At 51.9% G+C, this 21,115-nt stretch overlaps 2 protein-coding genes and 2 long non-coding RNA genes across 6 annotated transcripts in view; 3 read left to right on the forward strand and 1 right to left on the reverse strand.

Moving 5' to 3' along the window:
- LOC146423068 (uncharacterized) overlaps window positions 1–21,115 on the forward strand; it is a 50,695-nt gene that overhangs the window by 26,335 nt on the left and 3,245 nt on the right. The window lies entirely within an intron of this gene.
- LOC146423069 (uncharacterized) overlaps window positions 1–21,115 on the reverse strand; it is a 50,797-nt gene that overhangs the window by 8,994 nt on the left and 20,688 nt on the right. The gene's annotated exons all lie outside the window — the stretch shown is intronic.
- Window positions 114–2,808, forward strand: LOC146423071 (solute carrier family 2, facilitated glucose transporter member 4-like). Its single transcript, XM_085045128.1, has 3 exons — window positions 114–179; window positions 1,003–1,206; window positions 2,565–2,808. The coding sequence occupies exons 1-3, from the start codon at window positions 141–143 to the stop codon at window positions 2,766–2,768; spliced, it is 447 nt and encodes a 148-aa protein (XP_084901254.1). The 5' UTR covers window positions 114–140; the 3' UTR covers window positions 2,769–2,808.
- On the forward strand, window positions 4,442–20,722 carry LOC146423072 (eukaryotic translation initiation factor 5A-1). Its single transcript, XM_085045126.1, has 6 exons — window positions 4,442–4,506; window positions 9,837–10,008; window positions 12,875–12,979; window positions 17,556–17,687; window positions 18,812–18,880; window positions 20,404–20,722. Exons 2-5 carry the CDS (start codon window positions 9,844–9,846, stop codon window positions 18,872–18,874), a joined length of 465 nt encoding a protein of 154 aa, XP_084901252.1. The 5' UTR covers window positions 4,442–4,506; window positions 9,837–9,843; the 3' UTR covers window positions 18,875–18,880; window positions 20,404–20,722.

Consider the following 21,115-nt stretch of genomic DNA (forward strand, 5'->3'; position numbering starts at 1 on the left):
GGCTGCTGGGCATGATGGGATGCGCCGGGACCCTGGGCGTGGCGCTCAAGGTGAGACCCCAAAATACACCTGAGACCCCAAAATACACCTGAAATCCAAAATCCAACCCCAAAACCCACCCAAATCCCCCCATACTGGGCATGATGGGATGCGCCGGGACCCTGGGCGTGGCGCTCAAGGTGAGACCCCAAAATACACCTGAGACCCCAAAATCTAACCCTAAACCCGAAATCCATCCCCAAATCCAACCCTGAACCCCAAAACCCACCCGAATTCACCCAATTCCCCTCTGCTGGGACCCTGGGCGTGGTGCTCAAGGTGAGACCCCCAAAATCACCCGAAATCCACCTGAAACCCCAAAATCTAATCCTAAATCCAACCCCGAATCCCCAAATCTTCCCCATTTCCCCCATTTCTCCCCCAAATCCCCAATTTCCCACCCAAATCTCCCCCAAATCGCCCCTATTTCCTCCCCAAATCCCCAATTTTCCCCCCAAATCTCCAATTCCCCCCAAATCTCCCCGATTTCCCCCAATTTCCTCCCAAATCCCTAATTTCTCCCAATTTCCCCCAGATCCCCAATTTCCCCCTCATTCTCCCCCAAACCTCCCTCTATTCTCCCCCAAATCCCCAATTTCTCCCCCAAATCTCAATGTCCCCTCCAAATCTCCCCTATCCACAATCCCCAATTCCTTCCTCTTCCCCCAAATCCCCAATTTCCCTATTTTCCCCAAATCTCCCCTATTTTCCCAAATCTCCCCCAAATCCCTAATTCCCCTCCAATTTCCCCAAATCCCCAATTTTCCCCTCATTTTTCCCCAAATCTCCCCAATTTTCCCCCAAAACCACACTTTCTCCCCAACTTCCCCCAAATCTCCCTATTTTCCCCCAAATCCCCAATTCCCCCAAATCCCCATTTCCCACACAAATCCCCCCAAATCCCCAATTTCTCCCCCAAATCCCCAATTCTCTCTCCCCCCAACCTCTCCCCTCTCTCCCCAGCTCGGGGGTCCCGTTTGGGGCGCTCTGGCTCTCGGCGCCGCTCTGGCCTTTGTGGGGTTTTTCGCGGTGGGTCCGGGACCCCTGCCCTGGTTCGTGGGCGCGGAGCTCTTCCCGCCCGGGCCGCGCGGGGCTGCGCTGGGCTTGGCCGGGCTAGTCAACTGGGCGAGCAACACGGCCGTGGCCATGGCCTTCCCCCCGCTGCAGGTACCCCGGGAGGATTGGGTTTTAGGGGGTTTGGGATTTGGGGGATTTCCGGGGGGTTTTGTGGTGATTTTGGGGATTTGGGGATTTCCGGATTTTCGGGTTTGGAGTTTTGGGGATTTGGGGGTTTGGGTTTTAGGGGAATTTGAGGAGTTTTGGGGATTCGGTGGGATTTGAGGGGATTTTGGGGCATTTGGGAGGATTTTAGGAGGGTTCTGGGGCTCCAGGTACTCGGGATGTGGATTGGGGGGATTTCGGGAATTTTGGGGATTTAAGAGGGCTATGGGGTCCCAGGTACCCAAGGATGTGGATTTTGGGAGGATTTTTGAGGTGTGGAGATTTTGGTGGGTTTTGGGATATGGGTTCCCAGGTGCCTCGGGAGAGGGAATTTGGGGATTTTGGGGGGATTTGAGGTGGATTTTGGGGGAATTTGGGGGATTTTGGGGGTGCTATGTGGTCCCAGGTATTCAGGGATGTGGAATTTGGGGGGATTTGGGGGATTTTGGGGGGATTTTCGGGAATTTGGGGGAATTTTAGGAGGGTTCTGGGGCTCCAGGTACCCGGGGATGTGGAATTTGGGGATTTCGGGGGATTTTGGGGTGATTGTTCTCAGGGGTTTAGGGGAGCTCTGGGTTCCCAGGTATTCAGGGCTGTGGATTTCGGGTGATTTTGGAGGATTTCGGGGTGATTTTGGGTGCTTTTGGGGCGATTTTCGGGGATTTGAGGGGTTTTGGGGGAATTTGGGAGTTTTGGGGGATTCGGTGGGATTTGGGGGATTTTGGGGTGTTTTGGGGGATTTCGGGGGGATTTTCGGGGATTCGTGGGAATTTTATGGGATTTCAGGGCTAGTTTTGGAGGATTTTGGGGCATTTGGGAGGATTTTAGGAGGGTTCTGGGGCTCCAGGTACCCGGGGATGTGGATTTGGGGGGATTTCGGGGAATTTTGGGGGGATTTAGGGGGAGCTCTGGGGTCCCAACTATTCAGGGATGTGGATTTTGGGGGATTTTGGAGTGATTTTGGATGATTTCGGGGCGATTTTCGGGGGATTTTGAGGGGATTTTGGGGCGATTTTGGGGCGATTTCGGGGTGATTTTGTGGCGATTTTCAGGCGATTTTCGGGGGATTTTTGGGCGATTTTCGGGGGATTTTGGGTGATTTCGGGGCGATTTTCGGGGGATTTTGAGGGGATTTTGGGTGATTTCGGGGCGATTTTCGGGCGATTTTTGGGCGATTTTCGGGCGATTTTCGGGGGATTTTCGGGGGATTTTTGGGCGATTTTCGGGGGATTTTGAGAGGATTTTTTGGGGATTTTTGGGGATTTTCCCCCAAAACCCCCCAAAATCCCCTTTTTTCCCCCCAGGACGCTCTCGGCCCTTTCGTCTTCCTTCTCTTCTCGGCTCTCCTCGGCGCTTTCTCCCTCTTCACCTTCCTGCTGCTCCCCGAAACTCGCGGCCGCCCCTTCCCCGGGGGGGGAGACCCCCAAAATCCCACCCCCCCCGCCCTGCTGCAGCCCCCCGAGAAGGACACCGAGCTCCAGTGCCTGGCCAACCACGAGGAACCCTAAAATTGCCTTTTTCACCCCAAAATTCTGACCCCTTTTGGGGCGCACCCCCTTTTTTTGGGGTTTTTTTCTTTTTTTTTTTTGGGTTTTTTTTTCTTTTTTGGGGTTTTTTTGGTTTTGGGGTTTGGTTTTGGAGGTTTTGTTTTTGATTTTTTTTTGATTTTGTAGGGGTTTGGTTTTTATTTTTGGATTTTCGGATTTTGATTTTTTTCCAGTTTTTTTGGAATTTCGTTTTTTTTTGGTTTTTTTTTTTGTTTTTTTGGGGTTTTTTTGTTTTTTTTTTTTTTTGGGATTTTCTCCCCATTTTTGGGATTTCGGGAAGCCCCTAACTGGGGTTTTTGGGGGGAATTTTGGGCTCCAGCCCGTTGTAAATAAAGGGGAGGATGGATCTTGCCTCGAGTTTTTGGGGATCCCCGAAAAAAATTTGGGGGAAATGTTGGTTTTGGGGGGATTAAAAAATTCCAGGTGGGAATTTCCTAATTTTTTGGGGGAATCCTGAGGGTTTTGGGAGGAGTTGGAGCCCAAAAATTAGGGGTTTTTAACCCAAAAATTAGGGTTTTCACCCCAAAATTAAAGGTTTTGCCCCAAAATTTAGGAGTTTTTACCCCAAAATTTAGGAGTTTTTACCCCAAAATTAGGAGGTTTTATCCCAAAATTAGGGGTTTTGCTCCTAAATTAAGGGTTTTACCCCAAAATTAAAGGTTTTACCCCAAAAATTTAAAGTTTTACCCAAAAATTAGGGTTTTTACCCCAAAATTAGGAGTTTTACCCCAAAAATTAGGAGTTTTACCCCAAATATTAGGGGTTTTACCCCAAAAATTAGGGCCTTTTGGGGTCCCGGCTGGGTTGGGGGGGATGGGCAATCACCCAACCCCCAACGCGGAGCTCAATTTTGGGTAGAAAATCCCAATTTTTGGGTAGAAATCCCCAAATTTCGCTGCTGGGATGAGCGGCCCTCCACCCCTGGCCCCGCCCCTCGCATCCCATTGGTCGATCCCCGCCGGGCTCGTGTCTGATTGGCCGAGCGCCTCGTGGCTCCCACGTGGGTTGGGGCGGAGCCACGCGAGCCGCGCATGCGCAGTGCTAAAACCGCGTTTGCCTCAATTAGCGGCGATTAATTAGCGCCGATCGCGGCCGGGGGGAGGGGAGGCGATGAGGCGATGGGCGTCATTAGCCTCATTTGCCTAATGAGCGTCGCCATGGCAACCATCCGGCTCCGAAAGGGGGAATTGAGGCCTCGCTCCCCGCGTGCGCCAAATCTCGCGAGAACTCGCGGGCGGCGCTGCCCTCATCGGGGCGAAACCTCGCGAGAGGACAAGGCGTGGGTTAGGCTCGGCTAGGCAGAAATCTCGCGAGAGGACAGGGGTGGGTTAGACCCCCAGCGCCCCCAAAATCTCGCGAGAAGTCGAGGGCGGTGAGGCGCCGCGCCTGATCGCCGCGAAATCTCTCGAGAAGTGCGAGCGAGGCGGAGGGGGGGGCGCACGGCGCCTGCGCAGATGGCCGCAGGGTGGAGCCGAGGCCGCTCCGCGCATGCGCAGCTCCCGCCTCACCTCAGCCCCTCCCTCTCCCCTCCGCTCCGCGCATGCGCAATTCCCGCCACCTCCCCCTCCCGCCCTCCCCGCGCACGCGCAGCTCCTCTCCCCCCTCCGCCCGGGGCGGGTTGCGCATGCGCGGTGAGCCCGCGGCTTGCAGCAGCTCCAGCGCGGCGGCGGTTCGGGTTCGGGGCTCGGCGGGCTCGGCGGTGAGTTTTGGGCCTCGCCGGGGCTGCCGGCGGGCTGGGAGCGGCTGAGGGCGGCGGAGGGGGAGAGCCGGGCTGGGATTGAGGCGTGGCGGAGGTGGGTTTCCCCTCAGGGCCGAGCTAGGCCGCGCCGCGCGGTGGTTCCCTTCCCCCCCCCCGGCGAGCCGTGAGGGAGCCGCGTGGCGGCGGGAGGGAGAGAGCCTGAAATCCTTATGGGGGATTTGGAGACCCTAAAATGCTTATGGGGGATTTAGAGAGCCTGAAATCCTTGTAGGGGATGTGCGGGGATCCCCGAAGGTCCTTGTGTGGGATATGGGGAGACCCTAAAATGCTTGTAGGGGAAATATGGGGAGATCTCAGTGTCCTTATAGGGGATATAGAGACCCCAAAATCCTTATAGGGGAAATAGAGAGACCCCAAAATGCTTATAGGGGATAGGGGGAGACCCCAAAATCCTTATAGGGGATGTGGGGAGACCCCTGAATTCCTTATATGGGATATGGGGAGACCTCCAAGTTCCTTATATGGGATGTGGGGAGACCCCTAAAGACCTTATATGGGATACGGGGAGACCCCAAAATGCTTATAGGGGAAATGGGGAGACCCCAAAGTCCTTATAGGGGATGTGGGGAGACTCTAAAATCCTTATAGGGGATAGGGGGAGACCCCCGAGTTCCTTATAGGGGATATGGGGAGACCCTAATGTCCTTATAGGGGATATAGAGAGACCCCAAAGTCCTTATAGGGGATGTGGGGAGACCCCCGAGTTCCTTATATGGGATGTGGGGAGACCCCAAAATCCTTACAGGGGATAGGGGGAGACCCTAAAAGTCCTTATAGGGGATAGGAGGAGACCCCAAAATCCTTATATGGGATATGGGGAGACCCCAATGTCCTTATATGGGATATGGGGAGATCCTAAAGTCCTAATAGGGGATATAGAGATCCCTGAAATCCTTATAGGGGATATAGAGACCCCAAAATGCGTATAGGGGATGTGGAGAGACCCCAATGTCCTTATAGGGGATATAGAGACCCCAAAATGCTTATAGGGGATATGGGGAGATCTCAATGTCCTTATAGGGGATACAGGGAGACCCCAAATCCTTATATGGGATATGGGAGACCCCAAAGTCCGTATATGGGATATAGAGACCCCAAAATCCTTATAGGGGATACGGGGAGACCCTAAAAGTCCTTATAGGGGATATGGGGAGACCCCCAAAGTCCATATAAGGAATTGGGGATCCCCTAAAATCCATATAAGGAGTTTGGGGTGTTTCCAACTCCCTATAAGGATTTGGGGTGTCTGGGATGGAAGGAAAGGATTTCCCTCCGCATTGAAAAACCCCCAAAAAAACCCCAAAATCTCCCTGAAATTCCCTCAAATCCTTTGGGAAACCCTAAATTCCCCCTCAGGACCCCCAAAAACTATGGGGATTCCCCCAAAATCCCAGCCTGGAAACCCCAAAATCCCCTGGAAAACCCCAAAAACCACACCGGGATCCCCCAAAACCCCCAAATTCTCCCTCCCAGGGTGGGATTTTTTGGGATTTTTTGGGATTTTGGGGGATTTTTTGGGATTTTTGGGGGTTCTGGTCAGCTGAGGTCCCCAGGTGTGTCACCTCCCCTCCCCCACCCCCAAATTTGGGGTTCCTGTCGTGGTTTGGGGACCCCAAAAATGGGGGAAAGATCCCAAATTGGGTGTGGGGGAGTCCTCAGTTCTTTTTGGGGATCCCAAATCTCATTTTTGGGATCCCAAAGCTCATTTTTTGGGATCCTGAAGTTCCCCAGGTGTCCCTGAATGTCCCAAACCCTAATTTTGGGGATCCCAAATCCAATTTTGGGGGTCCCAGACCCATTTTTGGGGATCCCAAACCCCATTTTTGGGATCCTGGAGTTCCCCAGGTGTCCCCAAATGCCCCAAATTCCTAATGGGATTTTCCCCAATCCATTTTTGAGGATCCCAAAGCCCTAAAAATTCCCCAAAAATCCCCAAAAGTTTCCCAAAATTTCCCCCCAAATCCCCCAAAATCCAAAAAAATTCCCCAAAAATCCCCAAAATTCCCCCAAATCCCCATTTTTGAGGTTCCTCAGCTCCTTTTTGGGGTCTTTACCTCCTTTTTTAGGGTTCCCCTCACTCCCAGCCCCATTTTTGGGGTTCCCAACCTCATTTTTGGGGTCCTGATTCTCCTTTTTTGGCTTCCCCTGACCTTTTTTGGGATTCCCCATTTTTGGGGTTCTCAACTCCCCCAATTTTGGGGTTTCTATCCCCAATTTTGGGGTTTCTATCCTCATTTTTGGGGTCCACCCCCCATTTTTTGGGGTTCCCAACCCTTTTTTTCCACTTCTCCATCCCCCAAATCTCCCCTAATTTGGGGTTCCCTGAATTCCCCTAATTTTTAAGGACCCCCGACCCCCATTTTTGGGGTCTCCACCCATTTTTTGGGGATCCCAAATATCTCCAAACCCCTTTTTGGATCTCCCCATCCTTCCCCACCCCCAGATTTTTGGGGTTTTCCAAATTTTGGGGTTTTCCCCACCCTAAGGCACCAAATTTTAGGGTTTCCCTTCGCCCTGACCCCCTAAATTTTGGGGTTTCCCAGCCCCTGACCCCATTTTTGGGGTCCCTAACCACTTTTTCGGGGTCCCCAACCCCATTTTTGGCACCCCCAACCCCTTTTTTTGGGGTCCCCACCCCCCAAATCTCCCTTTTTTGGGGTCTCCACCCCAAAAATCTCCTTTTTGACTCCCCAACCCACAAATCTCCCTTTTTAGGATTTTCATCCCCTAAATCTCCCATTTTGGGGTCCCCACCCCACTTTTTGGCATCCTCAACCTCATTTTTAACTCCTCCAACCCCCAAATTTCCCTTTTTTCGACTCATCCACCCCTTAACCCCATTTTTCCAGCTCCCCTTAACCCCATTTTTCCAGGAATTTTTTTGGAATTTTTCCAGGATTTTTTGGGGACTTTTTTGGGATTTTAAAAAAAAATTTTCCGGGATTTTTTCAGAATTTTTGGGATTTTTGAGGGATTTTTATGGGATTTTTTGGAGATTTTTCAAGGATTTTTTGGGGGATTTTTTTCAGGGATTTTTACAGGATTTTTTCAGGGATTTTACGGGATTTTTTTCAGGGTTTTAAAATTTTTTTTCCAGAATTTTTGGGGAATTTTTTCAGGGATTTTTACAGGATTTTTTCAGGGATTTTTAGGGGATTTTTTTCAGGGTTTAAAAATTTTTTTTCCAGAATTTTTGGGGGATTTTTTCAGGGATTTTTATGGTATTTTTTGGGGATTTTTTCAGAATCTTTTGGGAGATTTTTCTGGGGAATTTTTTCAGGATTTTTTCATGATTTTACCAGAAATTTTGGGGGATTTTTTGATTTTTTTTTTTTTTTTTACAGGCTTTTTTCAGGATTTTTTGGGGGATTTAAAAAAAAAAAAAATTCCCAAATTTTTCAGAATTTTCCCACAATTTCCCCACAGATTTTCCAGTGATTTTCCCAGGATTTTTGGAGGATTTTTAGGGGATTTTTTTTTATTTTTACGTGCTTTTTCCAGGATTTTTTTTGGGATTTTCCCTCGATTTTCCCACAATTTTCCCACAATTTTCCTCCAATTTTTCCAGGATTCCCCCCCAATTTCCCAGTGACTTTTCCATGATTTTTCCATGAATTTCTTGCTGATTTTTTCCCCCAGAGAGGTGATGGCTGACGACCTGGACTTCGAGATGGGGAGAGATTTTTTTGCGATTTTTTTTTTTAATTTTCCCAGAATTTTTCCATGATTTTTCCCCAAATTTTCCCGCAATTTTCCCACAATTTTCCCACAATTTTCCCCACAATTTCCCCCCAATTGCCCAAGACTTTTCCATAATTTTTTGCTGATTTCTCCCCCCCAGAGAGGCGACGGCCAATGACCTGGACTTCGAGACGAGATTTTTTTGCGATTTTTCCCACAATTTTCCCAGAATTTTTCCGCGATTTTTTCTGCGGTTTTTCCCCCAATTTCCCCACAGTTTTCTCACAATTTTTCCAAGATTTTCCCGTTAATTTTTTGGGTGTTTTCCCCTCCCCAGAGAGGCGATGGCTGACGACCTGGACTTCGAGATGGGGAGGGATTTTTTGCAATTTTTTTTTTAATTTTCCCGGAATTTTTCTGCGATTGTTTCCACAAATTTCCCCCAATTTCCCCCAAATTGCCCACAATTTCCCAGTGACTTTTCCATGATTTTTTTGCTGATTTCCCCCCCCAGAGAGGCGATGGCTGACGACCTGGACTTTGAGACGGGAAGGGATTTTTTGCGATTTTTCCCACAATTTTCCCACAATTTCCCCACAGATTTTCCAGTGATTTTCCCAGGATTTTTTGGTAATTTTTTCCAAGACTTTCCCATTAATTTTTTTGGTGTTTTCTCCCTCCAGAGAGGCGATGGCCGATGACCTGGACTTCGAGATGGGGAGAGATTTTTTTGCAATTTTTAAAAATTTTCCCAGAATTTTTCCACGATTTTTTCCGTGATTTTTCCCCCAGTTTCCCCCAAATTTCCCACAATTTCCCTCCAATTTCCCAGTGACTTTTCCAAGATTTTCCCATTAATTTTTTGGGTGTTTTCCCCTCCCCAGAGAGGCGATGGCCGACGACCTGGACTTCGAGACGGGGAGAGATTTTTTTGCGATTTTTTTTTTTAACTTTTCCAGGATTTTTCTGCGATTTTTTCCGCGATTTTTCCCCCAATTTCTCCACAACTCCCCCCAGTTTTTCTTCAATTTTTCCAAGACTTTCCCATTAATTTTTTTCTGATTTCCCTCCCCAGAGAGGCGATGGCCGACGACCTGGACTTCGAGACGGGGAGGGATTTTGTGTGACTTTTTTGGAATTTTCCCCCAATTTTTCTGCGATTTTTCCCCCAGTTTTTCCAGGATTTTCCCCCAAATTTCCCACAGTTTTCCCACAATTTTCCCAAGACTTTCCATAATTTTTTTTGTGATTTCCCTCCCCAGAGAGGCGATGGCTGACGACCTGGACTTCGAGACGGGGAGGGATTTTTTTGGGGATTTTTCTGTAATTTTCCCGGATTTTTTCCGCGATTTTTCCCACAATTTTTCCAGTGACTTTTCCCTGATTTTTTTGGGTGATTTCTCCTCCCCAGAGAGGCGATGGCTGACGACCTGGACTTTGAGATGGGAGGGATATTTTGCGATTTTTTTCCGCGATTTTTCCCGCAATTTTCCCCCAGTTTCCCCCAAATTTCCCACAATTTTCCCACAAATTTCCCACAATTTTTCCAAGACTTTCCCATTAATTTTTGGGTGATTTCTCCCCCCCAGAGAGGCGATGGCCGACGACCTGGACTTCGAGACGGGCGATGCAGGCGCCTCGGCCACCTTCCCCATGCAGTGCTCGGCGCTGCGCAAGAACGGCTTCGTGGTGCTCAAGGGCCGTCCCTGCAAGATCGTGGAGATGAGCACCTCCAAAACCGGCAAACACGGCCACGCCAAGGTACCCTGGATCCCAAAAATTCCTGCTGGGAATCCCGAATTTCTGGTGGGAATGGTGAAATCCCCATTGGAATCCCAAATTCCTGGTGGGAATGGTGAAATCCGCGTGGGAATTGGAAATTCCTGCTGGGAATCCCAAAATCCTCACGGGAATCGGAAATTCCTGCTGGGAATTGGAAATTCCTGCTGGGAATCTCAAATTTCTGGTGGGAATTGGAAATTCCTGGTGGGAATGGTGAAATCCCTGTGGGAATTGGAAATTCCTGGTGGGAATCCTGAAATCCATGTGGGAATCCCAAATTCCTGGTGGGAATGGCGAAATCCCTGTGGGAATCCCAAATTCCTGGTGGGAATGGCAAAATTCCTGTGGGAATCCCAAATTCCTGGTGGGAATGGCAAAATTCCTGTGGGAATGTGGAAATCCCTGTGGGAATTGGAAAGTCCTGCTGGGATTCAGAAATTCCTGGTGGGAATCCCAAATTCTTGTGGGAATTCCGAATTTCTGGTGGGAATTGGAGAAATCCTCATGGGAATCAGAAATTCCTGTGGGAATTGGAAATTCCTGGTGGGAATGGCGAAATCCTCCCGAGAATCGGAAATTCCTGGTGTAAATCCCAAATTCCTGTGGGAATGGTGAAATTCCTGTGGGAATCCCAAATTTCTGGTGGGAATTGGAAATTCTTGGTGGGAATTGGAAATTCCTGGTGGGAATGGTGAAATTCCTGTGGGAATCCCAAAATTCCTGGTGGGAATCAGAAATTCCTGGTGGGAATGGCGAAATCCCCATGGGAATCCCAAATTCCTGGCTTGAGTTATCCCTGAGGGATTGGAGTATTTTTTGGGTTCTGATCCCAATTCCAATCCCAAAAAATGTCCCAAAGTCAGGAATTTTGGAATGTAGAGTAATCCCAAATTTCTGGTGGGAATGGCGAAATTCCTGGTGGGAATCCGAAATTCCTGGTGGGAATGGTGAAATCCCTGTGGGAATTGGAAATTCCTGGTGGGAATCGCAAAATCCTCCCGAGAATCGGAAATTCCTGGTGGAAATCCCAAATTCCTGTGGGAATGGTGAAATTCCTGTGGGAATCCCAAATTTCTGGTGGGAATTGGAAATTCTTGGTGGGAATTGGAAATTCCTGGTGGGAATGGTGAAATTCCTGGTGGGAATCCCAAAATTCCTGGTGGGAATCAGAAATTCTTGGTGGGAATGGCGAAATCCCCATTGGAATCCCAAATTCCTGGTGGGAATTGGAAATTCCTGTGGGAATCCCAAATTTGTAGTGGGAATGGCGAAATTCCTGGTGGGAATCCCAAAATCCTCGTGGGAATCGGAAATTCCTGTGGGAATCCCAAATTCCTGGTGGGAATCCCAAAATCCCCATGGGAATCGGAAATTCCTGGCCTGAGTTATCCCTGAGGGATCGGAGCTTCTCGTGGGGCAGTTTTTGGTTTCTGATCCCCCAAAAAATGACCCAAATGCCTCAAAATCAGGAATTCGGGAATGCCAGGGGATCCCAAAATTGCCAGGGAATCACAAAATTCCTGGTGGGAATCGGAAATTCCTGGCCTGAGTTATCCCTGAGGGATTGGAGTCTCTTGTGGGGCAGTTTTTGGGCTCTGATCCCAATTCAAATCCAAAAAAAATCCCAAAAAACATCCCAAAATCAGAAATTTTGGAATGGAGAGTAATCCCAAATCTTGGCTTGAATCCCAAATTCCTGGTGGGAATCCCAAAATCCCCATGGGAATCCCAAATTCCTGGGCTGAATTATCCCTGGAGTGATTTGGGTCTTTTTTGGGCTTCTGATCCCCCAAAAAATGCCCCAAATGCCCCAAAATCAGGAATTTGGGAATGCTGAGATCCCTAAAATCCTGACTTGAATCCCAAAGTTCTCCAGTGGGAATCCCGAAATTCCCGGCCTGAGTTATCCCTGAGCGATCAGAGCCTCTCGTGGGGCATTTTTTTGGGGTTCAGAGCCCAAAAAATGCCCCAAAAATGGGAATTTGGGAATTCCGAGATCCCAAAAATCGGAATTTGGGAATTCCGAGATCCCAAAAATCCTGGTTTGGATCCCAAATTTCCCCTGGGAATTCCGAAATTCCCAGCCTGAGTTATCCCTGAGGGATTCAACTGTCCCAGTTTGCTCCCAGTTAGCTCCCAGTTGGCTCCCAGTTGGCTCCCAGTGTTCCCAGTAGCCCCAGTAGTCCTTCCCAGTCCCTCCCAGTTGCTTCCAGTAACCCCAGTTCCTCCCCAGTACCATCAATAGAGACCCTCCCAGTAACCCCAGTTTCCTCCCAGTAAGCCCAGCAAAACCTCTCCCAGTGCTCCCAGTTACTCCCAATCCCTCCCAGTGCTCTCCCAGTGCTCCCAGTAACCCTCAATCCCCTCCCAGTTCCCTCCCAGTGTTCCCAGTCCCTTCCAGTAACCCCAGTTGCCCCTCAGTACTCCCAGTAGAGCTGCTCCCAGTACTCCCAGTCCTTCCCAGTCCATCCCAGTGCTTTCTCAGTCCCTCCCAGTCCTTCCCAGTCTCTCCCAGTGCTCTCCCAGTGTTCTCAGAAACCCTCACTCCCCTCCCAGTTAATCCCAGTCCCTCCCAGTAACCCCCAGTTCCCTCCCAGTCCATCCCAGTCTCTCCCAGTTCCTTCCCAGTGTTCTCCCAGTGCTCCCAGTTCTTCCCCAGTACCCCCAACAGGGTTGCTCCCAGTACCTCCCAGTCAATCCCAGTCCCCTCCCAGTAACCCCAGTAGAGCCTCTCCCAGTGCTCCCAGTGTTCCCAGTCCCTCCCAGTCTGTCCCAGTCCCTCCCAGTCTCTCCCAGTCCATCCCAGTCTCTCCCAGTTCCTCCCAGTCACCCCAGTTCCCCGCAGGTGCACCTGGTTGGCATCGACATCTTCACGGGCAAGAAGTATGAGGATATTTGTCCTTCAACTCACAACATGGATGTGCCCAACATCAAACGCAACGACTTCCAGGTGAGCCTGACAGGTGACACACCTGGGGACACACCTGGGGACAAACCTGGGGACACACCTGGGCAGGTAACAAACACACATCAGGATATTTGTCCTTCAACTCACAACATGGATGTGCCCAACATCAAACACAATGACTTCCAGGTGAGCCTGACAGGTGACATACCTAGGGACACACCTGGGACAGGTAGTGAACACACCTGGGGACACACCTGGGGACACACCTGGGGCAGGTAATCAACACACCTGGGGATATTTGTCCTTCCACTCACAACATGGATGTGCCCAACATCAAACGCAACGACTTCCAGGTGAGCCTGACACCTGAGACAGGTAAATATAGCTAGGGAAACACCTGGGACAGGTGAGGGACACACCTGGGGACATACCTGGGGCAGGTAATGAACACACCTGGGGATATTTGTCCTTCAACTCACAACATGGATGTGCCCAACATCAAACGCAACGACTTCCAGGTGAGTCTGACACACCTGGGGACGCACCTGGGACAGGTGACACACCTGGGGACACACCTGGGACAGGTGAGGGACACACCTAGGACAGGTGAGGGATACACCTGGGGCAGGTAATGAACACACCTGGGGATATTTGTCCTTCCACTCACAACATGGATGTGCCCAACATCAAATGCAGCGACTTCCAGGTGAGTCACACATCTGGGACAGGTAGTGAACACACCTGGGGACACACCTGGGGACACACCTGGGCAGGTAACAAACACACATGAGGATATCTGTCCTTCAACTCACAACATGGATGTGCCCAACATCAAATGCAACGACGTCCAGGTGAGTCTGACAGGTGACACACCTGGGGACACACCTGGGCAGGTAATGAACACACCTGGGGATATTTGTCCTTCCACTCACAACATGGATGTGCCCAACACCAAACGCAACGACTTCCAGGTGAGTCACACACCTGGGACAGGTGAGGGACACACCTGGGACCACACGTGGGGCAGGTAATGAATACATCTGAGGCAGGTAAATACACCTAGGACAGGTGAGGAATACACCTGGGGACACACCTGGCACAGGTAGTGAACACACCTGGGGACACACCTGAGCACGTAACAAAATGTGGATGTGCCCAACATCACACGCAGTGACTTCCAGATGAGTCTGACAGGTAACACACCTGGGGATAGGTGAGGGACATACCTGGGACAGGTAATGAATACACTTGGGGACACACCTGGGACAGGTAATGAGCACACCTGGGACAGGTGAGGGATAGGGAACACACCTAGGAGCACACCTGGGGACAGGGAACACACCTGGGACAGGTGAGCACAACCCCTGTCAGGTGAGCGCACACCTGTCAGGTGAGCTGGGCAGGACCACAGGTGTGCAGGGATATGCCCAGGTGAGCCCAGGTGAGGTGACACCTTCAGGTGCAGGTGGGGTGCCCAGGGGAGGGTGGGAGCCCCAGGTGTGGAGCTGGGGAGGATCTCTGAACCCTCACCTGGGCAGGTGAGATACTCCAAATCCTACCTGGGCAGGTGAGAGACCCCAAAGCCTTACCTGGGAGGTCCCAGGACCTTGAGGCCCAGGTTGGGGGGGGTGTCAGGTGACTCTGGCCCAGGTGAGTCTCAGCCCCGCATTTGGGGGTCTCATACCCCACCTGGGTGGCTCAGGTGTCCCCAGGTGAGCAGGTGGCAGCCCAGGTGTGTCATTGGGAGAGTCCCTGGGTCTCTCCATGTCCTCACCTGTCCCTACCTGTCCACACCTGTCTATACCTGTTTTTACCTGTCTGTACCTGTTTTACCTGTCCATACCTGTTTGTCCTCATTTGTGCATGTCCATACCTGTCTGAGTCATTACCTGTCTGTACCTGTCCATACCTGAGCTCACCTGATCTCACCTGTCCATACCTGTCTGGGTCATTACCTGTCTGTACTTGTCCATACCTGGTCTCACCTGTCCATACCTGGTCTCACCTGTGCAGCTGATGGGGATCCAGGACAGATACCTGTGGGTGTTTCTGGGTTACCTGAGCTCACCTGGTGTCACTTGTCCCTACCTGTTCCTACCTGTGTGCTCCTGTTTTTACCTTCTCATTCCTGTGCTCACCTGATCTCACCTGGCTCACCTGTATTTACCTGTAGCTGATTGGGATCCAGGACGATTATCTGTGTGTGTTACCTGTCCGTACCTGTGTCTCACCTGTATAGCTGATTGGGATCTAGGATGGCTACCTGTGTGTGTTACCTGTCCATACCTGTGTCTCACCTGTCTGATTTACCTGTCTCACCTGTGTCTCACCTGTACAGCTGATTGGGATCCAGGACAGTTACCTGTGTGTCTCACCTGTCTTTTACCTGCAGCTGATTGGAATCCAGGATTGCTACCTGTCTGTGTGTGTTATCTGTCTCACCTGTGTCTCACCTGTGGTATTTACCTGTCCATAGCTGATTGGGATCCAGGATAGCTACCTGTGTGTTACCTGTTCATACCTGTGTCTCACCTGTATCTCACCTGTAGCTGATTGGGGACTAGGACAATTACCTGTGTGTGGTGCCCGTTCATACCTGTGTCTCACCTGTGCTCACCTGTCTCATTTACCTGTCTCACCTGTGTTATTTACCTGTCCGTAGCTGATTGGGATCCAGGATGGCTACCTGTGTGTGTTACCTGTCTCACCTGTATCTCACCTGTGTCTCACCTTTCTCATTTACCTGTCTGATTTATCTGCAGCTGATCGGGATCCAGGACGGCTACCTCTCTGTGTCACCTGTCCCTACCTGATCTCACCTGTATCTCACCTGTCTGATTTAACTGTCTCACCTGTCTGTCTCACCTGTCCCTAGCTGATCGGGATCCAGGACAGCTACCTGTCTGTGTTAATGGGTTACCTGTGTGTCTCACCTGTCTGATTTACCTGTCTCACCTGTAGTTGATTGGTATCCAGGATGTGTTACCTGTCCATACCTGTCTCACCTGTATCTCACTTGTCTGTCTCACCTGTCCCACCTGCAGCTGATCAGGATCCAGGATGGCTACCTGTGTGTGTTAATGGGTTACCTGTCTGTCTCACCTGTGTCTCACCTGTCTGATTTACCTGCAGCTGATCGGGATCCAGGACAGCTACCTCTGTCTGTGTTAATGGGTTACCTGTGTGTCTCACCTGTCTCACCTGCAGCTGATCGAGATCCAGGATGGTTACCTGTGTGTTAATGGGTTACCTGTGTGTCTCACCTGTGTCTCACCTGTTTGTCTCACCTGCAGCTGATCAGGATCCAGGACAGCTACCTGTCTCTGTCAGCTGTCTCACCTGTGTCTCACCTGTGTCTCACCTGTCTGATTTACCTGCAGCTGATCGGGATCCAGGACAGCTACCTGTCTGTGTTAATGGGTTACCTGTGTGTCTCACCTGTCTCATTTACCTGCCTCACCTGTTTGGTTTACCTGTACAGCTGATCGGGATCCAGGGTGGCTACCTGTGCATGTTACCTGTCCATACCTGATCTCACCTGTCTGTCTCGTCTGTCTCACGTGTCTCACCTGCAGCTGATCGGGATCCAGGATGTGTTACTTGTCCATACCTGTCTCACCTGTCTGACCTGTCTGTCTGACTTGTCTGTCTCACCTGTCCCCAGCTGATTGGGATCCAGGACAGCTACCTGTGTGTGTTAATGGATTACCTGTGTGTCTCACCTGTCTGTCTCACCTGTCTCACCTGTCCCCAGCTAATTGGGATCCAGGATGAGTACTTGTGTGTGTTAATGGATTACCTGTCTCACCTGTCTGGTTTACCTGCAGCTGATCGGGATCCAGGACAGCTACCTGTCTGTGTTACCTGTCCATACTTGTATCTCACCTGTCTCACCTGTCTCACCTGCAGCTGATTGGGATCCAGGATGGGTACCTGTGTGTGTTACCTGTTCCTACCTGATCTCACCTGTGTCTCACCTGTATCTCACCTGTCCGCAGCTGATCGGGATCCAGGATGGCTACCTGTCTGTGTTACCTGTCTCACCTGTCTCTCACCTGTATCTCACCTGTCTGATTTACCTGTCTCACCTGCAGCTGATCGGAATCCAGGATGGCTGCCTGTGTGTGTTACCTGTTCCTACCGGTCTCACCTGTATCTCACCTGTCTCACCTGCAGCTGATCGGGATCCAGGACGGGTACCTGTCTGTGTTACCTGTCTCACCTGTGTCTCACCTGTGTCTCACCTGTCTGATTTACTTTCTCACCTGCAGCTGATCGGGATCCAGGACGGGTACCTGTCTGTGTTAATGGGTTACCTGTGTGTCTCACCTGTCTGTCTCACCTGCAGCTGATCAGGATCCAGGACAGCTACCTGTGTGTGTTACCTGTCTCACCTGTCTCTCACCTGTATCTCACCTGTCTGATTTACCTGTCTCACCTGCAGCTGATCGGGATCCAGGACGGGTAGTTGTCTGTGTGTTACCTGTCCATACCTGATCTCACCTGTGTCTCACCTGTCCGCAGCTGTTCGGGATCCAGGATGGTTACCTGTCTGTGTTACCTGTCTCACCTGTGTCTCACCTGTGTCTCACCTGTGTCTCACCTGTCTCACCTGCAGCTGATCGGGATCCAGGACGGGTACCTGTCGCTGCTCCAGGACAGCGGGGAGGTGCGAGAGGATCTGCGGCTGCCGGAGGGAGAGCTGGGCAGGGAGATCGAGCAGAAATACGACTGCGGGGAGGAGATCCTGGTACTGGGGGAACTGGGAGGGGATTGGGAGGGACTGGGATGGACTGGGAGTGACTGGGAATGGACTGGGAATGACTGGGATGGGATTGGGATGGACTGGGGGGGACTGGGAGGGACTGGGATGGGACTGGGGGGGACTGGGAGGGAACTCGGGGGGACTGGGAGGGAACTGGGATGGAACTGGGAATGATTGGGATGCACTGGGAGGGCACTGCAGGGGGACTGGGAGTGACTGGGAGGGCACTGGGATGAACTGGGAGTGACTGGAAGGGAACTGGGAGTGACTGGGAAGCACTGAGATGGATTGGGAATGGGCTGGGATGAGTTGGGAGTGACTGGGATGGACTGGGAGGAACTGGGAGGACACTGGGCTGCACTGGCTGGGAACTGGGAATGACTGGGCTGAACTGGGAGGCACTGGGATGAACTGGTAGAGCACTGGGGTTAGCTGGGAGGACGCTGGGAGAGACTTTGATGAACTGGAAGACATTGGGCTGAACTGGGAGGGGACTGGAATGAACTGGGAGGGAACTGGGAGGGATGTGGATGAACTGGGATGAACTGGGAGGGAACTGGGATTACCTGGGATGGACTGGCAGTGACTGGGCTGAACTGGGATGGACTGGAAGGGAACTGGGAAGGCACTGGGCTGAACTGGGAGGCACTGGGATGGGGTTATTGGGCACTGGGATGGACTGGGATGCACTGGGAGGGCACTGGGATGGACTGGTCTGCACTGGGATGCACTGGGCTGAAGTGGGATGGAATGGGTGGAAACTGGGAGAGACTGGGAATGGAGTGGGGTGAACTGGGAAGGCACTGGGATGAACTGGTTTTCACTGGTCTGCACTGGTTTTCACTGGTCTGCACCGGTCTGAACTGGTTTGCACCGGTCTGCACTGGGATGAACTGGGATGAACTGGTCAGAACTGGTTTACACTGGTCTAAGCTGGTTTTCACTGGTCTGCACTGATCTGCATTGGTTTCACTGGTTTTCACTGGTCTGCAGCGGTCAGAACTGGTTTAGACCGGTCAGAACTGGTTTGCACTGGTTTGCACTGGTCTGAACTGGTTTACACTGGTTTGTACTGGTCTGAACTGGTTTTTACTGGTGTCCCCCCGCAGATCACGGTGCTGTCGGCGATGACAGAGGAAGCTGCTGTCGCGATCAAAGCCATGGCCAAATAGGGCAGGTGGGCGGGGCTTCTGCCCAATATGGGAAAGGGGCGGGGCCTGTCCCAAATAAGGGAAATGGGGCGGGGCTTGTGCCTATTATGGGAAAGGGGCGGGGCTTGTGTCCAATAGGGGAAAGGGGGCGTGGCTTCTGCCAAATATGGGAAAATGGGTGGAGCTGAAGCCATATAAGGTGTTTGGGGCGGAGCTATGGCCAAATAAGGGAAAAGGGGCGGGGTTATGTCCAAATACGGCAATGGGGGGTTGGGGGTGTCTGGGGGAGTCCCTGGGGGTCTCCATTTGGGTCTGGGGTCTCTCTGAGGGTCCCGATTTTGGGTCTGCGGTCCTGTTTGGGGTCCCCATTTGGGTCTGGGGTCTCTCAGGGGGTCTGGGGTCTCTCTGAAGGTCCCGATTTTGGGTCTGGGGTCCTGTTTGGGGTCCTCATTTTGGGTCTGGGGTCTCAGGGGGCCTGGGGTCTCTCTCAGGGTCCCAGTTTTGGGTCTGGGGTCCTGTTTGGGGTCCTCATTTTGGGTCTGGGGTCCCTATTTTGGGTCAGGGGTTTCTCTAAGGGTCCCCAGTTTGGGTTTAGGGTTTCTCTGATTTGGGTCTGGGGTCTCAATTTAGTCCCCATTAAGGTCTGGGGTCCTGTTTGGGGTCTCTCTGTGAGTCTGGGATCTCTCTGAGGGTCCCCATTTGGGTCTGGAGTCCTGTTTGGGGTCCCCATTTTGGGTTTAGGGCCCCCATTTTGGGTCTAGGGTCTCTCTTTTTTGGGTCTGGGGTTCTGATTTGGTCTGGATTTGGGTCTGGGGTCTTTCAGTGGGTCAGGGGTCTCTCAGGGTCCCTGTTTTGGGTCTGGGGTCTCTCGGGTTTGGGTTTAGGGTCCCCATTTGGTCCCCGTTAGGGTCTGGGGTCTCCATTAGGGTTTAGGGTCCCTATTTGAGTCTGGGGTCTCTCTCAGGGTCCCTATTATTTCGGGTCTGGGGTCCCTCAGTGAGTCTGGGGTCCTGGTTTCGGGTCTGGGGTCCTGTTTGGGGCCCCTATTTGGGTCTGGGGTCCCCGTGTTGGGTTTAAGGTCCCCATTAGGGTCTGGGGTCCTGTTTGGGGTCTATTTCGGGTCTGGGGTCTCTGTTTGGGTCTGGGGTCTGTATTTTGGGTCTGGGGTCTCTCAGGGTCCCTATTTCAGGTCTGGGGTCCCCGTTATTTGGGTTATTATTTTGGGTCTGGGGTCTCAGGGTCTGTGTATTATTTGGGTCTGGGGTCTCTCAGGGTCCCCATTTTGGGTCTGGGGTCCCTGTTTGGTGTCTCTGTTATTTCGGGTCTGGGGTCTCTATGATTAGGGTCTGGGGTCCCTGTTTGGGGTCTGTATTATTTTGGGTCTGGGGTCTCTCAGGGTCTCTGTTTGGGGTCTGTATAATTTCGGGTCTGGGGTCTCTATGATTTGGGTCTGGGGTCTCTCAGGGTCTGTATGATTTTGGGTCTGGGGTCTCTCAGGGTCCCTGTTTGGGGTCTCTGTGATTTCAGCCCCTCCCCCTCTCTCCGCAGGCCGGCGCCGCCGGGGCTGGGCCTCGCCCCTCCCCCACCCTGCAGCCCGGGGGGAGGGGAGGGAGGGGGAGGGGCGCGCGGGGGGGGCGGGGCTCCCCGAGGGGGGAGGGGCGGAGCTCCGGAGCAGCCCCTCCCCCTCCCCTCCCCCCACCCCCTCCCCCAATCCACCCGCCGGGGGGGGAGGGGCGGCCCGGGAATCACGGGGGGGAGGGGCGGCCCCAGGCCCCGCCCCCTCCCGGCTGGCCCCGCCCCCCTGTCCAGCCCCGCCCCCTCCCCCCGGGGAGAGCGGAGAGAAATGAATAAATAATTAAAAATTAAAAATTAGCGACTCGGGAGTTAATTGGGGTGATTAACTTTGGGGGTGACGTCATCGGGGGGCGGGGCAGAGTGACCAGTGGGGTGGTCAGTTTGAGTGACCAGTGGGGTGGTCAGTTGGACAGTGACCAGTGGGGTGGTCAGTTTGAGTGACCAGTGAGGTGGTCAGTTCTGTGATCAGAGTGACCAATGGGGTGGTCATCTTGGGCCAAGTGACCAATGGGGTGGTCAGTTTGTGGAGACAGAGTGACCAGTGGGGTGGTCAGTTTGAGTGACCAATGGGGTGGTCAGTTCTGTGATCAGAGTGACCAATAGGGTGGTCATCTTGGGCCAAGTGACCAATGGGGTGGTCAGTTTGAGTGACCAGTGGGGTGGTCAGTTGGACAGAGTGACCAATGG

Source organism: Lichenostomus cassidix, unplaced genomic scaffold (genome assembly GCF_008360975.1).
Source record: "Lichenostomus cassidix isolate B80296 unplaced genomic scaffold, HeHo_3.0 HiC_scaffold_34, whole genome shotgun sequence".
Lineage (NCBI taxonomy): Eukaryota > Metazoa > Chordata > Aves > Passeriformes > Meliphagidae > Lichenostomus > Lichenostomus cassidix.